Below are 17,831 nucleotides of genomic sequence, written 5' to 3'. Positions count from 1 at the left end.
TATTTATTTATCACGTTCCATCAGATCTCATCGGTCGGCTCATGCGAACTAGCATCTGGTGTGTTTATATATCCTATGTCACTCGGGTTTTCTCTGCAGACAGGCCAATGCCAAAGCTTGAGGCTAGACATTTGTTCGACGAAATACGGTGTGCCATAGAAAATATTAATACCAGTCTAGAGAGATTTTGCTAAATTACTTAATGCCAAAGCGTAGAATGCTACGATATTGGAGGGAATTAATATCAGTTTTCTTTCTTTTCTTTTCTTTTATTTTATTTTTTGAAGTAGTTTATCTTCGTCAACCATGTGCCACGAGACCGAGAAAGTTCCCATTCTCTCCCTGATTTTCTCCAAGGTCTAGATCAAATTCTCATGAGTGAGAGTAAGATCTAGATAGTAAGTATCTAAGTGCGATGGAGGAGTAATTGAATCTTACTACTGCTGCTCCCGTTTTGCGATTTGGGCAGCGTGGGGCCTGGTATGTAGCTTGGTAGGTGTGGATTGAATCCACTATGGGCTCGGGCCTGATTACCACTTGCTTTATTTCGGGCGCGCCCCGTAAATAAAGTTTGTAGGCAGGCGGCCGGGCAGAGAAGGCGGGATTTTAGTCCTCTCTTCTCCACAGGTGTGAGGCTGGTGTTGTATTTTCAACGTCAGCCCCGATTGGTATCGGCAAAACCAAACCCTCGACCTCCATGGAAGTCTCATTATTGCTGGTCTGCGGTTGTGTGTGTGATTGCGAGTTTTATCTGACCGTGATCTCGTCGCTCATTATTCGTTTAATGGTACATGAGGAAAGAAGTGGGTAGTGGAATGGGTCGAGATGTTGAGATATAGATAGATAGGTAGGTAGCACAAGGGCGGGGGGCGCACAAACAGACATGGGTTGACTCATCCAGGGTACGTTGATTCCTTGACGTGTAGGGGTGGTAGTCGCTGGGGTGATTCGGTAAAATCTCGCTCTGAGCATGGAGGGTTATTCGTCTGTGTTTCGCCGCTTAGAGCATGTGAGATATCAGAGTTGTCTGTTCCCGATTCGCGGGGAGGGCCCGAATGTTCAAACATAGCGATGTCGACGTCTTCATCGTCCATGAAGGGATGGAAGCGTTGTCGTGGTCTCGAGTTTGCGTGTGTGACGTCTGAGGTGACTCGCGTGGCATCAACAAAGTCGGGAAGCTCTGCAGGTGCGCCGGTGACAGACTCTTGCTTCCATATATGACTGCTGACAAGGAAGACAAGTTTGCCGAGGACGGCAAACTCAAGTTTCAGTTTGACGCTGTAGACGACACCCTTGATCATTGTTTCCATGATGTAGTAATCCATATATTCGACGACGAGAAGGCCGACGTCCATGAGGATAATCATCAGGTTGATTGTAACTAGCTGATACATGATCTTCCGTTTACTTCTATCCGGGTCCAGACGGAGCATACGAATGGTTTCCCAGATGTACAGCGCGGAGAGGACGAATTCTTGGATGCAGAACCCGGTCATCTGGATCTTCTCCATAACATTGTACCCCGTTTGGTAGACATCATTGTCGCTCGCCAAATTGGAGCCGTAGGTGAAGACAGTAGTGGGGAAGTGAAGAATGACCGCGTTGATGAGGATCATAGCCAGCACCCGGCGAAGGACGCGTGGGTTAGGAAGAACGAGATGTAGTCGCGAGTACAGAACGATGGCCTGACCAGTGACCATGCAATACCAGCCGACGGTAATGAATGTGACGGATAGCCATGTTGCAGATGTTAGTCGGAAGAACTTGAGCAAAAACCCGAGCGAATACGGTATGAGTCCCACGGACGATGACACCAGTAAACTCCAGAAATATAGACCCTGATAGTCGCTGAAAGTGACAAATACAAGGGCGATGAGCTCTATGGCGTTGTACCAGGTAATCCCGGCGAGTGTCGCGATGGTAATCTGGATGCCTAGGCTGGCATCATCCTCTAGGCCGCCAGTGATGCCATTACCGGGTGCACTGCTGTTTCCAGTAACCATGGTGTGTTAGTTCTAAAACAGCTGCTCCTGATTGTGGAGTGAGGTGGCACGAGGCATGGTGTGTATGCGGGTGGGAGAAGGCGAGCAGGAGAGAGGCTGAGGTGGGACTAGGGGGGGTTGAAGAGCGAGTCGAACGGAGACAGATCAAGAGCCGGCTTCGCAGCAGAGGACAAAGGGCAAAGAGAGCGCGGAAAGAGTGAAAGAGAGGTGTTGGAGAAGACGGCAATGTCGAAGGCGATGTCAGGTGAGGGACGAAGGATGGAGTTCTCAGCGAGAAAATACCCCGGATTGTTGCGAGCCCAACTGCAAGTGACAGCCACAACCCACAAGCCCCCAGACTCAGAGACTTGCAAGCGATTCAGTTGATGGATGCAAAGCTGCTCCGTTCAACGACACGAGAGATGCGATCACGAATGATAATAAAGCCCCGAACAAGACCAAGAAAAAGCCCGATGCCCGGGATCCACGATTCAGTCAAGGCTCAGGCATGACAAGCAGAGAAGAGCACAAAGGGAAATGAATCGCAAGCCCAAGATCGGGTCTAAAACAAAGCGAGTAAGTGGGCGACTGAGCAATGAACACCGACGACCCCGACACCAGCGGCTGGGCGATGATAAAAGCAAGGCGATGATGTGCAGGCAGCTGCTCAGCTCGCCCCAATATCAGAACGATGAGTTACAGTCTTACAGAGCCGTTCTCTTCTCCCTCACTTTTCTTTGATGAAGCCTCTTTCTCCCACCCCAAAATCAACCGTGGATGTTCCTCAGCCCAGCCGCTTTCGCTAACCGGAGTCATTTCCCCAGGTCTCCTTGTGCCTTTCCCCCTGCTCCCCAGCCTGTTCGACTGGTTCGGTCAATCAGAATCAACGCCCACCAACCTCGTCGGCGCCTCTCCATCTGGATCACACATGTGGGGCCGTCAAAGAGCCCCAGACCCAATAATGAAACCTCCCTGTCGCAGGAATATGATCCCCGCCAGTGACTTGGTGCTGGAAAACTTGGCGTCACTGGCGACTCTCCGGGGCGCAGTCCGAAATCCGCCCCCCATTGAGATGCTGGGCAAATAGGGAAGCTCTGCGAAATGGTTGCAACTTGGGGGCAAAAAGGGAGTGTGAATGGGAATCATTATTTGAGGAAGTGAGCTACCTTGGAACGGTCCAGGTTTTACATGGGTGAAGCATGGCATGAAAGAAACTCAAAGCGTGGCATGGCGCGCCCTTTCCCCCAGTCTGTGCTCTTTGATCCGGCCACACGGCACATGTCCGACGACCGCTCGCTTTGTTTCTTTCCGCCGCCGTCCTTTGTCCTCCGCCACGGCCTTCTCGCTCTTCCCATGGACAAGTCAGGCCAGCCACATGGATTATTACTGTCAAGTTGTTGAAGCTGACTCAGTCTTGATTGCGTGGAAACATTACATTGGGGAAAAGTGCCCGCGCCTCAGGCTGCACGGGCAACAATGACTTCACCTGCACGTTGGACCAGGGTAAATATTCTTCAACCAACGCGCCATTTAATAATATCCAACACCAACACGAAAACAGTCGGAGAGCAAATTCCCGTCGCAAAATCGGGCACTGCTCCTCACCCGCTTTCATGAAAAAGGGCCTCCACTAGCCGGTACTACGTATTAACCAGAAAAATGGAAGACAACTCCGAGTCAGGTCGGCTAAACGGCCAGTGGAGCGAAACAACCAGGGCTCATGATTGTGACTGGCGGTGGGTGGCAGCATGTCCCGAGTTGACAGTGCCACATAGACAGTTGTTATTCTGGTCACTGGTAACTGTGCGGGGATTCTTTTCTCTCGCTCCTCAGCGAATCGCTTTTCCACTTTTACGAGAATAAATTTAGCTGGCCAGTGGAGCCGATTCTCCAAGCTTAGGAGACGAGACTTTCGCTGCTCGCGACTTGGTGATATTACATCACCAGGCATCTTCTGTCAAACTCGTTTTCCCTTCTCCTGTGAGCCCTGGCGTAAATTTCCCGAAATTTGACAGCCACTTTTGGCTTCCCTTTCGTCGGTCCGCAACGGATGCCCTGGAAGAAACGAGAACGACCGGTCAAACCCGTCAGTGATGGATGGTCGATCAGGCAGTAATTATAGATGCTGAAGACCACCAACCGCACTGCCTCTGTAAGAGTACACTTTCCGGCACTTTGTCCACCGTGGAATGATCGGCCTGCCCCCCAGTCTCTCAGTTACCCAGGGATCCTCGTGCCTTGCACCGGGTTGGGCTGTCCATCTGCGCTGGGCCTCCAGTAGATTGATACTTGCAATATGACACATAACATTGTCCTAGCCTTTGTCCTGTCGGTCTACAATTCCGGATAAAACTCCCACCCTCGCATTCACCGCCAGCATGGCCCCGACGATCCAAGCTTGTCTGACAGGCGGTGAAGCTGAAGAGTTCTAGACATCAGCATTCTCCTCCGGTTATTATTATTCCTCCAAGGCCCGCTGCATCTGCAAATGCCTCTATAGTAACTGCAATTTCTTTTTTAAATCTTGGGACTGACTTAAGACTCGTCGCACCAGGTACCCCTGTTCAACCCGCGGTACGACGCACATCCATGCCAAGACTCAATTCAACATGGCGGATGAACGGTGATAGTGAATGGCAAGCTAACTTACAATTCCACACCAGGTAGGAGTGACAGCAACGGCAGCGTACAGGTACAGCTCACACGCCCGTTACGGTCCACCTTGTAACTTTGGCTGAGCAGCCTGAGCTGCACTCCTACAGGAATCACACATGATCGCCAATGCGCCATACGAGGGCTCGCAAGTCACAACTCTCGTGGGTCTTCAGAGCCAGCTCTGCACAGGAAAAAAAGGTCGTTCGTTGATGTCACGCGATCATCAAGTGACAGTCTCGATGCAAATGCTGTAGGATTGTACGACTCACGTTCTTTCGGCAATGACAGACCAAGAAAACAAGGGATTTGCCACCACAAGCATGCTCTCTGTCGGATGTCTGCCGCCACGACGTTGGTTAAGATCTCTGCAAGCTCCATGCACCCATTGATGGAAAGTGATTTTGTACCTTCATGGATCAGGGTTGCTGATACTTGGTAGTATCCTGGACATCAGATGTGGCGTTTACGGGCTTACTTCCCGTCCCGTTTCAGAAACATATATCGCCAGTCTTGTCTGGTTTGGTCCTCATTCCCCCAATTGCATACGCCCTTGAGTATAACGATGCCTAAGCAATATATTGTTTTATATTAGTTTCCAAGGCCCCTTGGAAGGCTTAGCTACTCCAGATCAGTGGCGCATTCAGAACCTCGCCTCTGTTTGGCTGAGTGTTTCCGCCCCGTAAGAGCACCTATGCATATGCCTTCCTAGTCTGGATGATAAATGATCCACCTTGGTGAACAAATAGAAGCAAACTACAAGTGATGTTGAATAAAGTCTCAAGGTACTGCTGTTCCGTTAGTCACTGGCAAGATAGCCATGAATGAAACAACCTGCAGACGCTCTACCTTCTAGTATCAAACTCCCAGAGACACTTAACGTGGCTAATTAGGAATCAAGTTGCGAAGCCGTGTTAAGAATCCAGCCATCAATGATGTCGGTCGGGCATGAAGACGACACTGGATATGACACAGACGCCTCCAAACGCAATTGCTTCCCCAGTAGACATACAAAGCACATGAAGTTCGTCGCATAGAAATGGTGCATGTTCTGGTGTATATATCATAGCATTGCGCCTTCGGCTGGAGCGGTAGCGTAGGGTTCCTTTAATCTACCTATTTTTGAAAGACCTAACATTAGCACTGTTCCACTCGGGTATAGTAGGACAAAGGAAAATGTCAAGGGAATGGTTAAGAACTATAATTGTATCTGTGTATACAGCTTCCCCAACAGCGACTAGGCTTCCCTTGGTCCCTCCCGTGGTGATGCAGGTTCGAAGACGATGTCTGATAGAGTGGTAGGGCTTATTGATAGCCCTGGTCATTGTAGCATAGCGTCAAGACCTCTGCTCCATCCATCCGAACTTTTACCCATATATATGCATGGCAGGGAGGGATTTCGCAAGAAATAGCCATGTATGGCCTACCAAACAGGAACCCAGATATCAGGAGACCAACAGGGATCGGCAGAGCAGAGGGATTGTTTTTGAGCAGACACCAGACGAAGGAAATTTGTGATCCTGTTTCAATGATGATCCAAGAACGCCAGCCAGCGAGCTCTAGGCGTAGGACGAGGGATGCCGATCTGACGTCGCAACCCGAGAAATGTGTTCGAGTCTTAGAGTGTCTAATGCAGAATCTGTGACGAAGAGAGCACGAGCAGCAGTCAGCCAAACTCCTTTGTTTTGTTTGAGAAGCTCTCGGGCAATCACTTATTCTCAACATTGTTGGTCAGACCATAGCAAGCATGATTCAGGGAGGCCGTCGGACACAGCTGATGCCGAATGACGCTTGGGTATCAAGAGACTTGATCGAAGAAAAGCAGTCAAGGCACACGACTTGTTGGAATATAGGCCGTCAAATGCACCTATGAAGCGGTTTGCCGCCCTGACGAAAGGCGCAAACACGGTGACATATAGAAACAAACCACAGATTTCGAATTCCAAGAAATTTTCGACCCTGGACAGATACTTCGGAAGACGTCAGACCCAATCTCCGTGCGCTCCCCCGAATCTCTGCATGTGGGTCGAGATGCATATTGGGAAGCGCAGCGAGTGGTGGCTAGCAGATGCGGGCTCTTGTCGCACTGAGCTCTCTGAAAACTTTTGCTATCGCATCCGCGTTGCCCCTGGCGAGTAGATGAGGAATATGATGGCTTCGATGAGTATAATTTCGACTAGTTCTGCTCAATGAGCATTGCTGGAGGGCTTGGCGCCACGTCCAATATCTCCATGTGTTGCTGTGCCATCGAGGGCGCGGGGTGACGAGCTCCCGTCTCAAAATAATAGGCCGGGACTGGAATTTTGCAGCCAGTAAACGTCTTTTAACTCATCGAGAAGCATCCATCCCCGAGGCAATGGCATAAATTAAGAAGGGAATGTGCAGCCTTGCAGCGCGGAATGCGGGTAGAAACCCAATTAAGAGAATTATGTCTAGTGGAAGGTCATAAGATCACAGTCTAGAAGCGCGATCGGCTTCCCAACTGTAAATGTGGATATCGACGACCGAACACAACCCAAAATGTCTTTGATCAACGGTTAATTATCTTCATTGGGAGGAATCCGAGTCGTTTTGCCTATCGGGACGGCGAGAGCTGTGGGTTGTTTGTCATCCCGTACAGAATGTCTTCTTGCTCTTGCATATGCCAGAAATTGAGAATTTCAAATCATGTATGCTGTTTCATAAGACCCTCGAAGACATGCTTGCTATAAGATCCACGTAGACAAATCACGGATCCTTGCAAGTTACCGATGGCTGTCTGGCCAGATGTCTTTCGAGCGAGTGGAAATCCAGAACGGAAGTCGTACGGGCCTCAATTTCCATACCTTACTGCAAGAATTTCTGCAAGTTTGACGGAATTGCTATTAGTAGTCGTGTCAATTCCAATGTGCGTCTGAATTCCACTCCACTTGTCTCTTTGTTGAGATCTCCATTAGAGAGATACCAACGCCCATGGTTCTTCTCAGACCGGCCATAAAAAGCGGATGAACTGCTCCATACGAGGAATTGTAAAGCATTGAAACTGTGCCAAGCTTCTTTTGACTCGTTACCATTCACATCGCCAACCATGGCTCCATCTGCTGTCAGTTTCCCTCCTGTGAACCAATTCACAGCAGCCCCCGAAGCGTACTATTCGTCTGGCTTGCGTGCGCGTTTCCTCCTGGATGCGGACCGGTCCGCAGCGAAAACCGAAGGCTCAGCAACCTATGCCAAAATCGGGTATGAAGTCGATGAAATAGCCTATAGGAAGCGCGTCCAGGCGAGCCTCGCAGCGGGAAACTTGCCAACCGAAGTGCCTGCGGGTTGGCCCACACAGATGTCTGGCCCCTTAGTTTGGGACAAAGGGGATTTCCAAGGCGAAGCTGAATATGTATATTACTTGACTGACAAGGACAAGCTTGAGATATCCAACGCTCTGGAAACCTTCAAAGGTTTGTAACCTATCATTTGTGAATAGCAGCGAAGGACTGCACTAGAGCGGCCTCGCCAAAAGTACTAGCTGAGAAAGTTCGAAGTTGACACAAGCGGGAGCAGATTTTGGCCTTGGTGGCCACGAAGTCTCACAGGCAACGTTTCCCCTTCCCTCGCTCGGCAAAAAACTCACGAACGTACGTAACGATGTGTATGGGGGCCGTGGATTTGCGATTGTGCGTGGGTTAGACCCAGATGCGTACACTATGGAGGATCTCACGGTGGTGTATCTGGGAATATCGAGCTACATCGGCGAGCGGCGTGGGAAGCAGGATCAACGTGGTTCAATGCTGAGTATTAATTCCCCTAATAATAGATGAAAAAAAGGCTTTATTCTGATGGGCTTTGCTTGCCAACAGTGCATGTCATTAAGCGCGGCGACCAAGATCGGGACGTCCAGTATAGCGAGGATAAGGTAAGATCGCCCAGGAATTTGGATACTGTTCTCTTCTCTGTTGGGCATGATTGCTGACTTCGTGCACAGCCATTCCACACTGACACTGTCACCGACTGTCTGTGCTTGTTCACCCGAAGTCTGTCTGAAAAGGGTGGCCGAAGTATTCTTGCATCCGCCTGGACCGTGTACAATGAGATTGCAGCAACTCGACCGGATATAATCCATGTTTTAGCAGAGTCTAACTGGCCGTTTGACACGTAAGTATTCGTCGATTTTTCCAACGTCGCAATGGCATTACCCGAGGGATCCCATTTCCAGAAATGCGCCTTATTTCTACCACAGATAAACTAACTAACGGTCAGTTTTGGTCGCAACCCTCCGTACTATACGCGCCCAGTGCTTTTTTACCACGACGATAAGCTCATCACGTCTTTCTCGCGCCGGTTGTTGGTCGGGCATGTGCCATTCGACAAGCGCAGTCCCGGGATTCCTGGGCTCACCGAGGCGCAGGCTGAGGCCCTAGATATGATCCACTTTGTCGCGCGCAAGCACGAAATAAACCCTCGAATAGAACGTGGTGATCTCCGATTCATCAATAACATGGCCGTGTTGCACCGCCGCGAGGCCTTCGAGAATAGCGCTGGGAATGCGCGGCACCTCATCCGAGTCTGGCTAAATAACGAGCACATGTGCTGGAAGCTGCCCCGGGCCCTACAGCTCTCATGGGCGCGCATCTTCGAGGACAGTGAGCGCGAGGAGCACTGGGACCTCGAGCCTCCGCGCAAAGATGGCAAGATCTTGAGAGTTGCGGGATCGTGCGATTGAGTATGCCATTGCTCTTGTCCGCGTCGCGCAGAAGCTGGCCACGGCAGACCAGCAGGGATTGGAAGGGGAGAGACTGAGAGAGGATGGTGAGACTGAAAGTGGAATGAGGGTCTGGGCCTCGGGGACGGAAGGTGCGAGTGGACCGGGACTGAAGAAGAGCGAAGGGGGGAAAGTTGACGGGATGACTGACTAGAAAATTTATCCGCGCCTTTGTTGCGTTGACTTGCCGTCACCAAAAGTTATCTTTTATTTTAAATTTCTCTCCGTCTTTCTTCTTCTACAGGGTGGCACGTGTGCTTGTCATGATCATCATTGTCATTCATAAGTGCTTTCTATCGATTTAAAATAAATGATCCTGTAACGCCCCAGTAAGTGAGAGCAGGCGGCTATTATACTATATTGTCACTCTAAGCAGTTGGCCCCGGCACCCATTCGAGATCATACAACTGTGAAACCCAGTACAGATCGTTCCCGTATTCCCTATTTTCTCGAATTTCGGCCATGCGCGCCACTAAGTTTGGGTCAGATCAAGACGGCCTTGGGTTAGGCGACGGGGAACCAGGAGCGCACTCACTTCGAGCAGGGTCGTTGACGAGCTCGGATGTATTTTTGACAAATTCGAGCTCATCGCTGTCCAGATCAGCAGCGAGCGCCAAGTTGCGTAATGCTTTCTCGTCATATGTTAAGTGGAATGGCAGAACGCCCTTGTTCAGGTAGTGGAAGTGAGCCAACATCGTTCGCATGCCCGTTTGCATCCCTTGTATGCTGACTAGGTTGGCATACCCATCCTGTGTGGTTGCATGTTGGATTAGCATCATCCGTTTGCAGTCGATATTCGAAGGGAAACAAACCTGCAGGGAGTATTCGCGAGCTGTCTCCCAGTCCCGCCTTGTCAACATCGCACAGCTGTGGAGCAAGATGAACAGAGTCAAGTAAATGGTCAGCCAATGCTCGCGCTTGTTCTCCGTGATTAGGTCCTTCAGACTCGACAGCACTTTGTTGCTGAGAGGGCGGAGAACCCTGGTATACATGATGCATTCCATTTGAGCTATCATGATACCAGGCATTGGTACCATTGCATGGAAAGGGCTGTTATAGTCATTCACTGGTATGCCCCCAATTGCTTCATAAGAATATATGTGTTCTGGATTGCTGATTTTGCGGCAGCCGACCCAGAACTTCAGGCAATCCTCAATCAGGGCCTTTTCCCGTGGAGGCTGTGCGGAATACTAAGCAAGGTTGCACATCCTCAGGGGTAACACGGAACTTACGTTTGCTCTTGCCTGATAACGAAAGGCAAAGAAGTATGTGTCCCAGATCAATCGGTCTAGATTGCCGACCGTCCCCAGGATGTACTGGCCCACGTACTTGGAAGTCAACCACTTCAGCACTTCCGCAGCACTCTCCATACTAGCCAGCGCGTACTGTGGCATCCTATGCCGTCGAATGCAATTTCCCGATACCCATGTTGATTCCAACATATCACCCTCAGCTGGGATAAACTTCCTCACTTGCACATTATATGGAGCATTGACGTGGATTTGGGATAGTGTTATCGTCTTAACCTCGGATGATGCCCACTCCGTGATGTCGATGAGGTCCATACTCTGCCACCGTTGACTGAAAAGTTGGCAAGGCATGTCCTGTTCTCGATATAATGATACGTCGGTGATGATCCAGCGGAGGCAAGGAGGTTTCCGAATACTAGGGGCCTTTGATTGATGTGCTCGTTGGCAAGTGAGACAGTCGCCGCCAAGATTCGTGTTATCTGGTTCACACTAGGAAGCCCTTCATTAGCCAAAGAGCTCAAGAACATAACGGGAAACTAGGGCAACTTACCCTTATTCGCATCATGCGACATCTAATGCAACCCTTCAGAATCCTAGTCAGGGCTGTGTTTTGGCGTTTGCGGTCATCTTTAAACGGACCACGGCGGCGGATGCTACCAGACTTTCGATGCTTCTTCTTCGTCGACCCTTCTGGTGCGATCTTTCGCTTTCGTCGAGTTCTCTGGAGTCGTACGCACCTTTGGTTAGAAGAAGACATCGGTTGGCATAACGATGCGACATACCGGTGGAAGAGACCAGGTCTTGCTACACGGGCCGCGAGCGGCTGCATTTACGACACTCAAGCTTTTCTCCTCCATCCCAGCCGGCATATCTTCCTGCTCTTCATCGGATGCGATCGACGAATCGTTATCGGATCCGGCTGTCGACATGGCCCAGGACGAGCATGCGCTGGACGACCTGGTCGGACAGCCATAGCCCAACGGCATCGCGATGGAGTCGCCCCGCCCGCTCGACAGCGAGACAGGCGATAGATTGTGCGAGTTCAAGGACGGCGTACTGTGTTGACTAATGAAGGCGCTTTCGGCGCCAAACAGAGGGCCATTCCATGGGCCGGTGTATTGGGAGCAAGAGAGCGACATCCCTCCGTGTCTCTCCAGGCCAAAATCCTGCAATGCAAGCATTTGGTCACCTACGACCTCCGTCGCATTTCTCACTGCATCAAGTGTCGAGGCTAGTCCATGCAAACCAGACACTGCAGACGGACGTGGTCTCGAGTCCGACCAGTGTCGTCCAACGTCCCTGGTAATCATCAGGCTGGATAGTGGGGGTGGCGGGTTCAGCGCGTCTACAGCAGCCGGATTATTCCTTGTATCCCTGCTCGCTTTAGTCGGGGACAATATTGCGGCCATAGGCTCATCTGACAGCCTTGGGTCCGAGGGAGGATCGGCAACCAGCGCTGGGGGCAAACAAGGCAAGGAAATCAACAGAAATCGATCACAACACAGGTCGCAACAGTTGGAGGACCAGAGAAGTTCGAGGAGTCAAATTTGAAGAGGGAGAAAATTCTTTGGCGTGTTGGGCCTGGGAGACACCATACCATGTTGATCCGCGACTGCAGGGATTGGCCGCGCCGGCGTCAAGGTAAGATGACAGACGCAAATTAATCCTTTCAGGAGCATCCGACCAGCCTTTAATGCTTTGAGGCTCGGCGACGCTATTGAAAGTCTATCTTCCGACAGTCGTCCGCTCAAAGGCCGGCCTTGTCTGAGATTAATGGACCTGTCAATTCGGGTGATGGAGGAATCACTTCGAAGCGCAGGCTGTGCTGATGCGATCGTGGATGTGCACCAATTGGCAAATACCAATCACTGTGCCAGTGTGATGCTGGCGTAGCGAGGTGTCTTGTTTCCCTTTTCTTTTTCTGGGCCTTTATCCCTGCTGGGATGCTTGAGCTTATTCATTCTCGTCTCTTGCTGTAACTATTTCATGCATGAGGGAACGAGGGGCACTCATCATCTCACTCAAGTCGCTCATTCCTCGAAAGTTCCAACACCTCGCTCATTCCCGACTGGCGCCGTCTCTCAGCCTTGTCTCTCATCCTCCTCTTCCACCCTCTCCTCCATTCCCTCGCTCTTATTTGGTAGCTCAAGCCACCTGGGCTTGGCTCGGCGTTTTTGGCGTTTCTGGTGCTGACAGCGATCCACTTGGTAAGAAGCCAACCGTTCTCATGCCCTCCTATTGAGCACATCCTCACCCATCATGATTATTCATAAACCATGAGCCAACAGAAGGATAAGCAGATTGGCCGAGAATACGGTATTGATACCCAACCTCTACATGGAGCTTAGCCATCTTATCATTGATGCTATATGGCGCCCGAGCTTTGTTCTGAAGTACCAGGAACTACAAGACCATCTCCAGCCCTCTACCGGTCGAGTTGGCCCAGCTTCGTGGGATAGTTCTTTTCTCAACCCTCGAAATCGGGTTGAGACCCTCGACACGACGTCTTCCCGGTGGCGAGTAGACGGAGCGACCATATGTGGCACTTGCTTATATACCATCCCGCTCGATCTTCTTCCAAACTTGCCGCCCCTGGGGATCTCGCTCTATATCTCTGACCAAACCGAATATACCGCTGCACTGCGGCAGAGCCTCGACGCATGCACTGGTGTACCACTTCGAGATGGAAATGCTATTTCGCGGCTTGGGTTAGCAAGGCATCTCTGCCGCGCACTCGACCACCATTGTGCCCAAAACGTCCAGTTTCTGGAGCAATACCTCAATCTACCGTTTGGCTCGAAACTTATTTTCGAGGATATCACTCCAGATGTTGCGGATATGAGGCTAGATGTTGAGCGGGACTACCACGTTGAAACCAATATGAGGACATTCCAGTCCCTTCAGCGAATGTGGCCTGATATTGCACCAGAGCTTTGGCCGCCGATTCTTGACCTAAACAGCCTACGCCTTGTTAGACAGCTTAACGAAGCTGTAATGTTAGTAGAAACTGCTGGCCAAGAGCTTGCCATTTTCAAGTCGGCTACCAGCTCGCTGCATCATACATACCACGAGCTTCGCTTTCTGCTTACCTGCCCACCGCATCCCCACGTCATGCCTCGGCCTCTAGCTGTTGTTACCAAAAGAAGTTTATTTGGTGGGAAGCATGGTATCGTTGGATTTCTACTTAAATACTTTCCGAGTGGTTCGCTCCGGGATATTCTCCCCGCTCGACAACGCGCTGGCACTCTGTCTAGCTCTATCAAGCTGCGATGGTGTCGCCAAGTGGCTTCGGCACTTGCTCATGTTCACAAAACGGGGGCGTTTTATTCAGACCTGCGACCCGACAATGTGTTGCTGGACTGCGAAGAGAATGCGGTACTCTGCGATTTTGAGCAGCGAGGTAACTGGTATGAATGGTGTGCTCCTGAGGTTCTATACCGACAATACGCCGAAAATATCCGAGCACGCCTTCCTGATCGTGTTATCAACTCTCCCTATGACCGCCTTCTCCGTGGATACGCACAGGTACACTCACTGTCTACCTCAGCATGCTATACCTCTGCGGAGAACCCACTCGAGACGCGAAATCGCGCTTGGTACGCTTTACCACCGACTGCACGAGAAAAGGCTGCTGTGTATACTCTTGGGCTCTTCATTTACTCTGTTTTTGAGGGTTTGAGTAACGTCTGCCGTAACGTGGCAAACCAATTTCCCATCGAACCGGAAGTAGAGTTCCCAACTTTCCAGAAAACACCACAAGCAATTATGGGGCTTATCCAGGATTGCACAGCTGACACGCCAGACTGGCAATCAGCGCGTTTGCAATCCGAACAGTCGCGAATTGTACGGATGAACGGCCTGGTATATCCAGAGGCTCAGATTGACCTTGAGCGTGACACACACGCAACATTTGAAACCGTCATGGACGCCTTGCTCAGATTCTGGAGCGTAGAGCTGGCGCGAGCCGAAAAGTTTCTTGATAGCCCGGAATGGGAAACAGGTGATTTTGGTGCAAATAGACCTTCGCTACGAGAGGTCGTAAATGCCCTTGAACAGCTCGGAAAACCTAAACGAATGGACCAAGAATAACTAGGAGCATCATCCCACCGAGAGATTGGAATTTGAGATATCAGAATATTGAAAATTTTTTGGAGTTCTATTAGCGGTATATCACTTGATGCCTGTGCTTCTTGCTAACAGACGATGCCGAAATTATCTCATCTTTTCTCGCCATTTTCTGATCTGTAATCGTTCAACGCCTCGACCACAAGCTGAGCCAACGACAGCAACCTTTCCTCGTCCAGTCTGCGCCCTATTAGCTGTACAGCTGCAGGGGCACCATGGTACTTCTCTGGATCATCTGTTGTATATCAGCCACGCTTTCCTGGGCACAGGAAATGGGCTCCTACAATAATTCATGTTCATTCTGTCCTCTTCGTTCAGGGCGCTAAAATTCAAGCTAACAATGTCTAATTCCTTGTCCGCCAGCGTTACTGGGATGACAACTGATGTGTAATCCAGTACATTGACAGAGCTGGTGTATGCTTCAGGCCAGTCAGCCAGCCGATGGTTCCACCCGCTGCAAAAACGGGACTTACTTGAGGGATAGAATTTCCCGGGCAGAACACCTGCATACGGCGTCACGGGGGACAGAAGAGCTTCAATGGGACGGTCTCGATATGTCTTCAGCGACTATCCTTGAAGTTGCGAAGAAAACGCTTACCGCCAGTTCTTTCCGCACTTGACTCCCAATAGTCCAGGTATCGTTCTCGATAGTCTTTCATATGCCTCACTACCTGTTCGTATTCAAGAAGAGGTATCGGGGCTTTCGGTTTGCCGTTGGGAAATAGATTTGTGATTTCAGGAACAAAGGGCTCACCCGAGAGGTGGATAGCATCATAAACATCATGACAGCCATCTCCTCGGGCTATTGAACACTAGTACACTTGTTACGATAGTTGTGCTAGTCGTGCCACCCCGAGTGTTATGCTTACATGGATATCGAGGGTTTCCCTGCTATAAGGCCAATCCCAGTCAATCAACTGCAATCGTTAGTCGGCATCACACACCCATGGGCATCACGAACCTGGTGTCCTCTATGTTGCAGAGCCTCCTTCACCATCTCCATAGCACGTGAAATGGGTGGATGGGGGGTGAGCACACCGTCATTGGCTAAGAACCCGAAGGCTGGCTTATACTGCTGTTCATCTGGCGCATTATACTCTTTCTCAGGTCGCCAAGGGATTGGAAGGGTGTAGGGGTCATGGAGCCATGGCTCCAGAAGAAGAAGGGATTGCAGTATCAACCTGAGCGAATCTACCGAACGACCCATAATGCCAACAACAGTCGGCATGATATCTTGTCCTTTACCCTTGTCAGCAAAAGTTAGCACGACTAGCCATCCAAGAGGAGCAGTCTCACCGCACCGTATTTGCTGCATTCTTGAAGGATATACGGCCTGCCGACGGCTTTACACTAAAGACGCCCTGAAATGAAGCCGGCATTGACACGGAGCCACCAATGTCAGTCCCAATTCCAAATGCGCTTCCCCTCAATGCTTGCATGGCGCCCTCACCTATAAAGTTTCAGTCAGGCGAATGCTATGCCGGATGCGGATAAAACAAAGGAAATCAATCCTTCCATACCTCCAGATGAGCCACCTGTTGAGAGGTTTTGGTTGCAGGGGTTGAAGGCATATCCGAGTATGTTGTTATTTGTTTCAGGCGCCTTCGCAGGTCAGCTAAATTGGAGTTGGATGGGCTTTTCTTCGACATACCCAAAGACTCTGCATGAGCGTGGTCTATTACACCATACTTCTTTCAGTCGTTGTTTGTTAGGTAAGTGGCGAAGCCATGTGTGACTTACCTTTCCAATAGGAACTGCCCCGAGGATGTGGAATTCTCGGACCAATTCACTCTCAGCGTTTCTGCTCTTCCACGGACCCATTTTTCCTTCAAAAGTACCGATCCATCCAATGAAGCCCATTGAAGTGTCGAGACCTTTGATGTGAAATTGGTCCTTCAAAGTGAGAGGGATGCCATGCAGGGGGCCAACAAGCCTTTTATGTTCTTTGAAGTAGTCGTCGAGCTCCCGAGCTCGCTCAATGGCCTCATCAAATCTAATTTCGAGCAGAATATTGCACTAGAAGAAAACTATTAGAAAGATTCCAGCCGTCAGCGGATGGGCCAAACTTACTAATTGATGAGCATAGGCAGCCCTCTTGCAAAACGCCGTGACCACTTCAACCGCCGAGAGGGCTCCGCTTTCCATCCTGGCTACAAGCTCAGGAACATCCATGTCAGTGACGTATCGAGATTTGGTGTCTAGCAAACCCTCCATGTAATCGCCAACGATGCTGCGACGAGATCTTCCATCTTCCAGCACTTGAGGCTCTAGAAGCCATTCCGGCCGAATTTTCATCATATTAGCCTCGCGCTTATCGCTCGCAATCTTCTGCCACTGAACCTGGCGCCGGGAAAAGATGTCCGAGATTTTCCACATTTCATGTGCGTCGCTCAGCTATATCAAGGCTAATGCGAAGAGGACAACTATGAGGATAAGAATACGGACTTTCGCTGCCACTGTGGGTGATCTTTATATCGCTCGAAGTCCTATTATGGAGACAGGCCTTTCAAGGCTTTCGCCGCCTCTGTCAAAGGACGCATCCCACGATAGTCAGGAAACGGTGAAATGTTCCGGTCCACAGGACCACAGTGATTGAGCGGCGAATCGAGCTCTCGGACCTCAGACTCGAAGCACGCGAAGTTTTCTCCAGAAGTTTGAAAAGCGCCTGTATAGCTCCTTTATCCCGGAGAATTTTTGGGCCAATGACCTACGTTTCTTAACTTCGACCGATGAACAATGGCTTTTCCATGAGCACGGCAACCAATCAGCGGTCAGTCTTACGATATCCTCACGTCGGCCCGCACGAGCACTTCGAAGTACAGGCGCCCCAGACGATCACGATAAACATTCAGCTCCCGGGCACTGCTGAATGCTGGGCGGCGTGGAACCACTCCACGGCTGCCGTATATTGTCTCATTCTTCAGCTGCTCCGAATCTAGTGCGTGAATTGCGGTGTAGGTTTTTTTTTTTTTTTTTTTTTTTCCCCTTTTTTTTGGCCTCCCCTCGGCCTTGACCCAGAAAGCCGCCGTTGGAGGGTTGGAGGATTCACGGGCGTCGAGAGGCGCTTGATCAGCGTGGCTGGTTTTGGAG

At 50.4% G+C, this 17,831-nt stretch overlaps 7 protein-coding genes across 7 annotated transcripts; 3 read left to right on the top strand and 4 right to left on the bottom strand.

The window, feature by feature from the left end:
• Nucleotides 1-396: 396 nt before the first annotated feature.
• ASPVEDRAFT_847888 (uncharacterized protein) lies at nt 397-2,338 on the bottom strand. Its single transcript, XM_040817600.1, has one exon. The coding sequence runs from the start codon at nt 2,001-2,003 to the stop codon at nt 894-896; it is 1,110 nt and encodes a 369-aa protein (XP_040671209.1). The 5' UTR covers nt 2,004-2,338; the 3' UTR covers nt 397-893.
• An 891-nt stretch (nt 2,339-3,229) lies between these two features.
• Nucleotides 3,230-4,015, bottom strand: ASPVEDRAFT_851560 (uncharacterized protein). The gene is made up of 2 exons (XM_040817656.1): nt 3,857-4,015; nt 3,230-3,607 (listed from the first exon to the last, which is right to left on the bottom strand). Exons 1-2 carry the CDS (start codon nt 3,931-3,933, stop codon nt 3,391-3,393), a joined length of 294 nt encoding a protein of 97 aa, XP_040671208.1. The 5' UTR covers nt 3,934-4,015; the 3' UTR covers nt 3,230-3,390.
• Nucleotides 4,016-7,559: 3,544 nt separating this feature from the next.
• Nucleotides 7,560-9,696, top strand: ASPVEDRAFT_44942 (TauD/TfdA family dioxygenase). Its single transcript, XM_040813171.1, has 5 exons — nt 7,560-8,065; nt 8,169-8,399; nt 8,465-8,520; nt 8,590-8,759; nt 8,865-9,696. Exons 1-5 carry the CDS (start codon nt 7,702-7,704, stop codon nt 9,325-9,327), a joined length of 1,284 nt encoding a protein of 427 aa, XP_040671207.1. The 5' UTR covers nt 7,560-7,701; the 3' UTR covers nt 9,328-9,696.
• Nucleotides 9,697-9,734: 38 nt separating this feature from the next.
• On the bottom strand, nt 9,735-12,025 carry ASPVEDRAFT_138462 (uncharacterized protein; the record flags this gene model as incomplete). Its single annotated transcript, XM_040807490.1, has 6 exons — nt 9,735-9,838; nt 9,902-10,115; nt 10,179-10,556; nt 10,599-11,105; nt 11,167-11,337; nt 11,399-12,025. 6 exons carry the CDS (start codon nt 12,023-12,025, stop codon nt 9,735-9,737), a joined length of 2,001 nt encoding a protein of 666 aa, XP_040671206.1.
• Nucleotides 12,026-12,554: 529 nt separating this feature from the next.
• On the top strand, nt 12,555-12,999 carry ASPVEDRAFT_44940 (uncharacterized protein). Its single transcript, XM_040813170.1, has one exon. It carries the CDS (start codon nt 12,607-12,609, stop codon nt 12,856-12,858), a length of 252 nt encoding a protein of 83 aa, XP_040671205.1. The 5' UTR covers nt 12,555-12,606; the 3' UTR covers nt 12,859-12,999.
• On the top strand, nt 12,619-14,976 carry ASPVEDRAFT_44939 (uncharacterized protein). Its single transcript, XM_040813169.1, has 2 exons — nt 12,619-12,834; nt 12,915-14,976. Exon 2 carries the CDS (start codon nt 12,954-12,956, stop codon nt 14,703-14,705), a length of 1,752 nt encoding a protein of 583 aa, XP_040671204.1. The 5' UTR covers nt 12,619-12,834; nt 12,915-12,953; the 3' UTR covers nt 14,706-14,976.
• Nucleotides 14,834-17,117, bottom strand: ASPVEDRAFT_86789 (uncharacterized protein; the record flags this gene model as incomplete). The annotated part of the gene is made up of 11 exons (XM_040817915.1): nt 14,834-14,976; nt 15,026-15,160; nt 15,215-15,289; nt 15,340-15,553; nt 15,611-15,658; nt 15,703-15,987; nt 16,043-16,191; nt 16,262-16,343; nt 16,393-16,416; nt 16,482-16,757; nt 16,812-17,117. 11 exons carry the CDS (start codon nt 17,115-17,117, stop codon nt 14,834-14,836), a joined length of 1,737 nt encoding a protein of 578 aa, XP_040671203.1.
• Between the last annotated feature and the right edge of the window lie 714 nt (nt 17,118-17,831).

The sequence above is a fragment of the Aspergillus versicolor genome (assembly GCF_001890125.1).
Source record: "Aspergillus versicolor CBS 583.65 unplaced genomic scaffold ASPVEscaffold_9, whole genome shotgun sequence".
Taxonomy (NCBI): Eukaryota; Fungi; Ascomycota; class Eurotiomycetes; order Eurotiales; family Aspergillaceae; genus Aspergillus; species Aspergillus versicolor.
The sequence above is the reverse complement of the archived record's forward strand: the minus strand, read 5'-3'. Positions and strand labels throughout refer to the sequence as shown.

Bases quoted from the DNA above. Each gene is read 5' to 3' on its own strand.
- ASPVEDRAFT_847888 (XM_040817600.1), bottom strand. From the start codon at position 2,003: ATGGTTACTGGAAACAGCAGTGCACCCGGTAATGGCATCACTGGCGGC.
- ASPVEDRAFT_851560 (XM_040817656.1), bottom strand. From the start codon at position 3,933: ATGCCTGGTGATGTAATATCACCAAGTCGCGAGCAGCGAAAGTCTCGT. The intron at 3,608-3,856 runs GCCAGCTAAATT...CGGCTAGTGGAG, and splicing joins TTGGAGAATCGGCTCCACTG to GCCCTTTTTCATGAAAGCGG.
- ASPVEDRAFT_44942 (XM_040813171.1), top strand. From the start codon at position 7,702: ATGGCTCCATCTGCTGTCAGTTTCCCTCCTGTGAACCAATTCACAGCA. The intron at 8,066-8,168 runs GTTTGTAACCTA...AAGCGGGAGCAG, and splicing joins CGCTCTGGAAACCTTCAAAG to ATTTTGGCCTTGGTGGCCAC. The intron at 8,521-8,589 runs GTAAGATCGCCC...CTTCGTGCACAG, and splicing joins TCCAGTATAGCGAGGATAAG to CCATTCCACACTGACACTGT.
- ASPVEDRAFT_44940 (XM_040813170.1), top strand. From the start codon at position 12,607: ATGAGGGAACGAGGGGCACTCATCATCTCACTCAAGTCGCTCATTCCT.
- ASPVEDRAFT_44939 (XM_040813169.1), top strand. From the start codon at position 12,954: ATGGAGCTTAGCCATCTTATCATTGATGCTATATGGCGCCCGAGCTTT.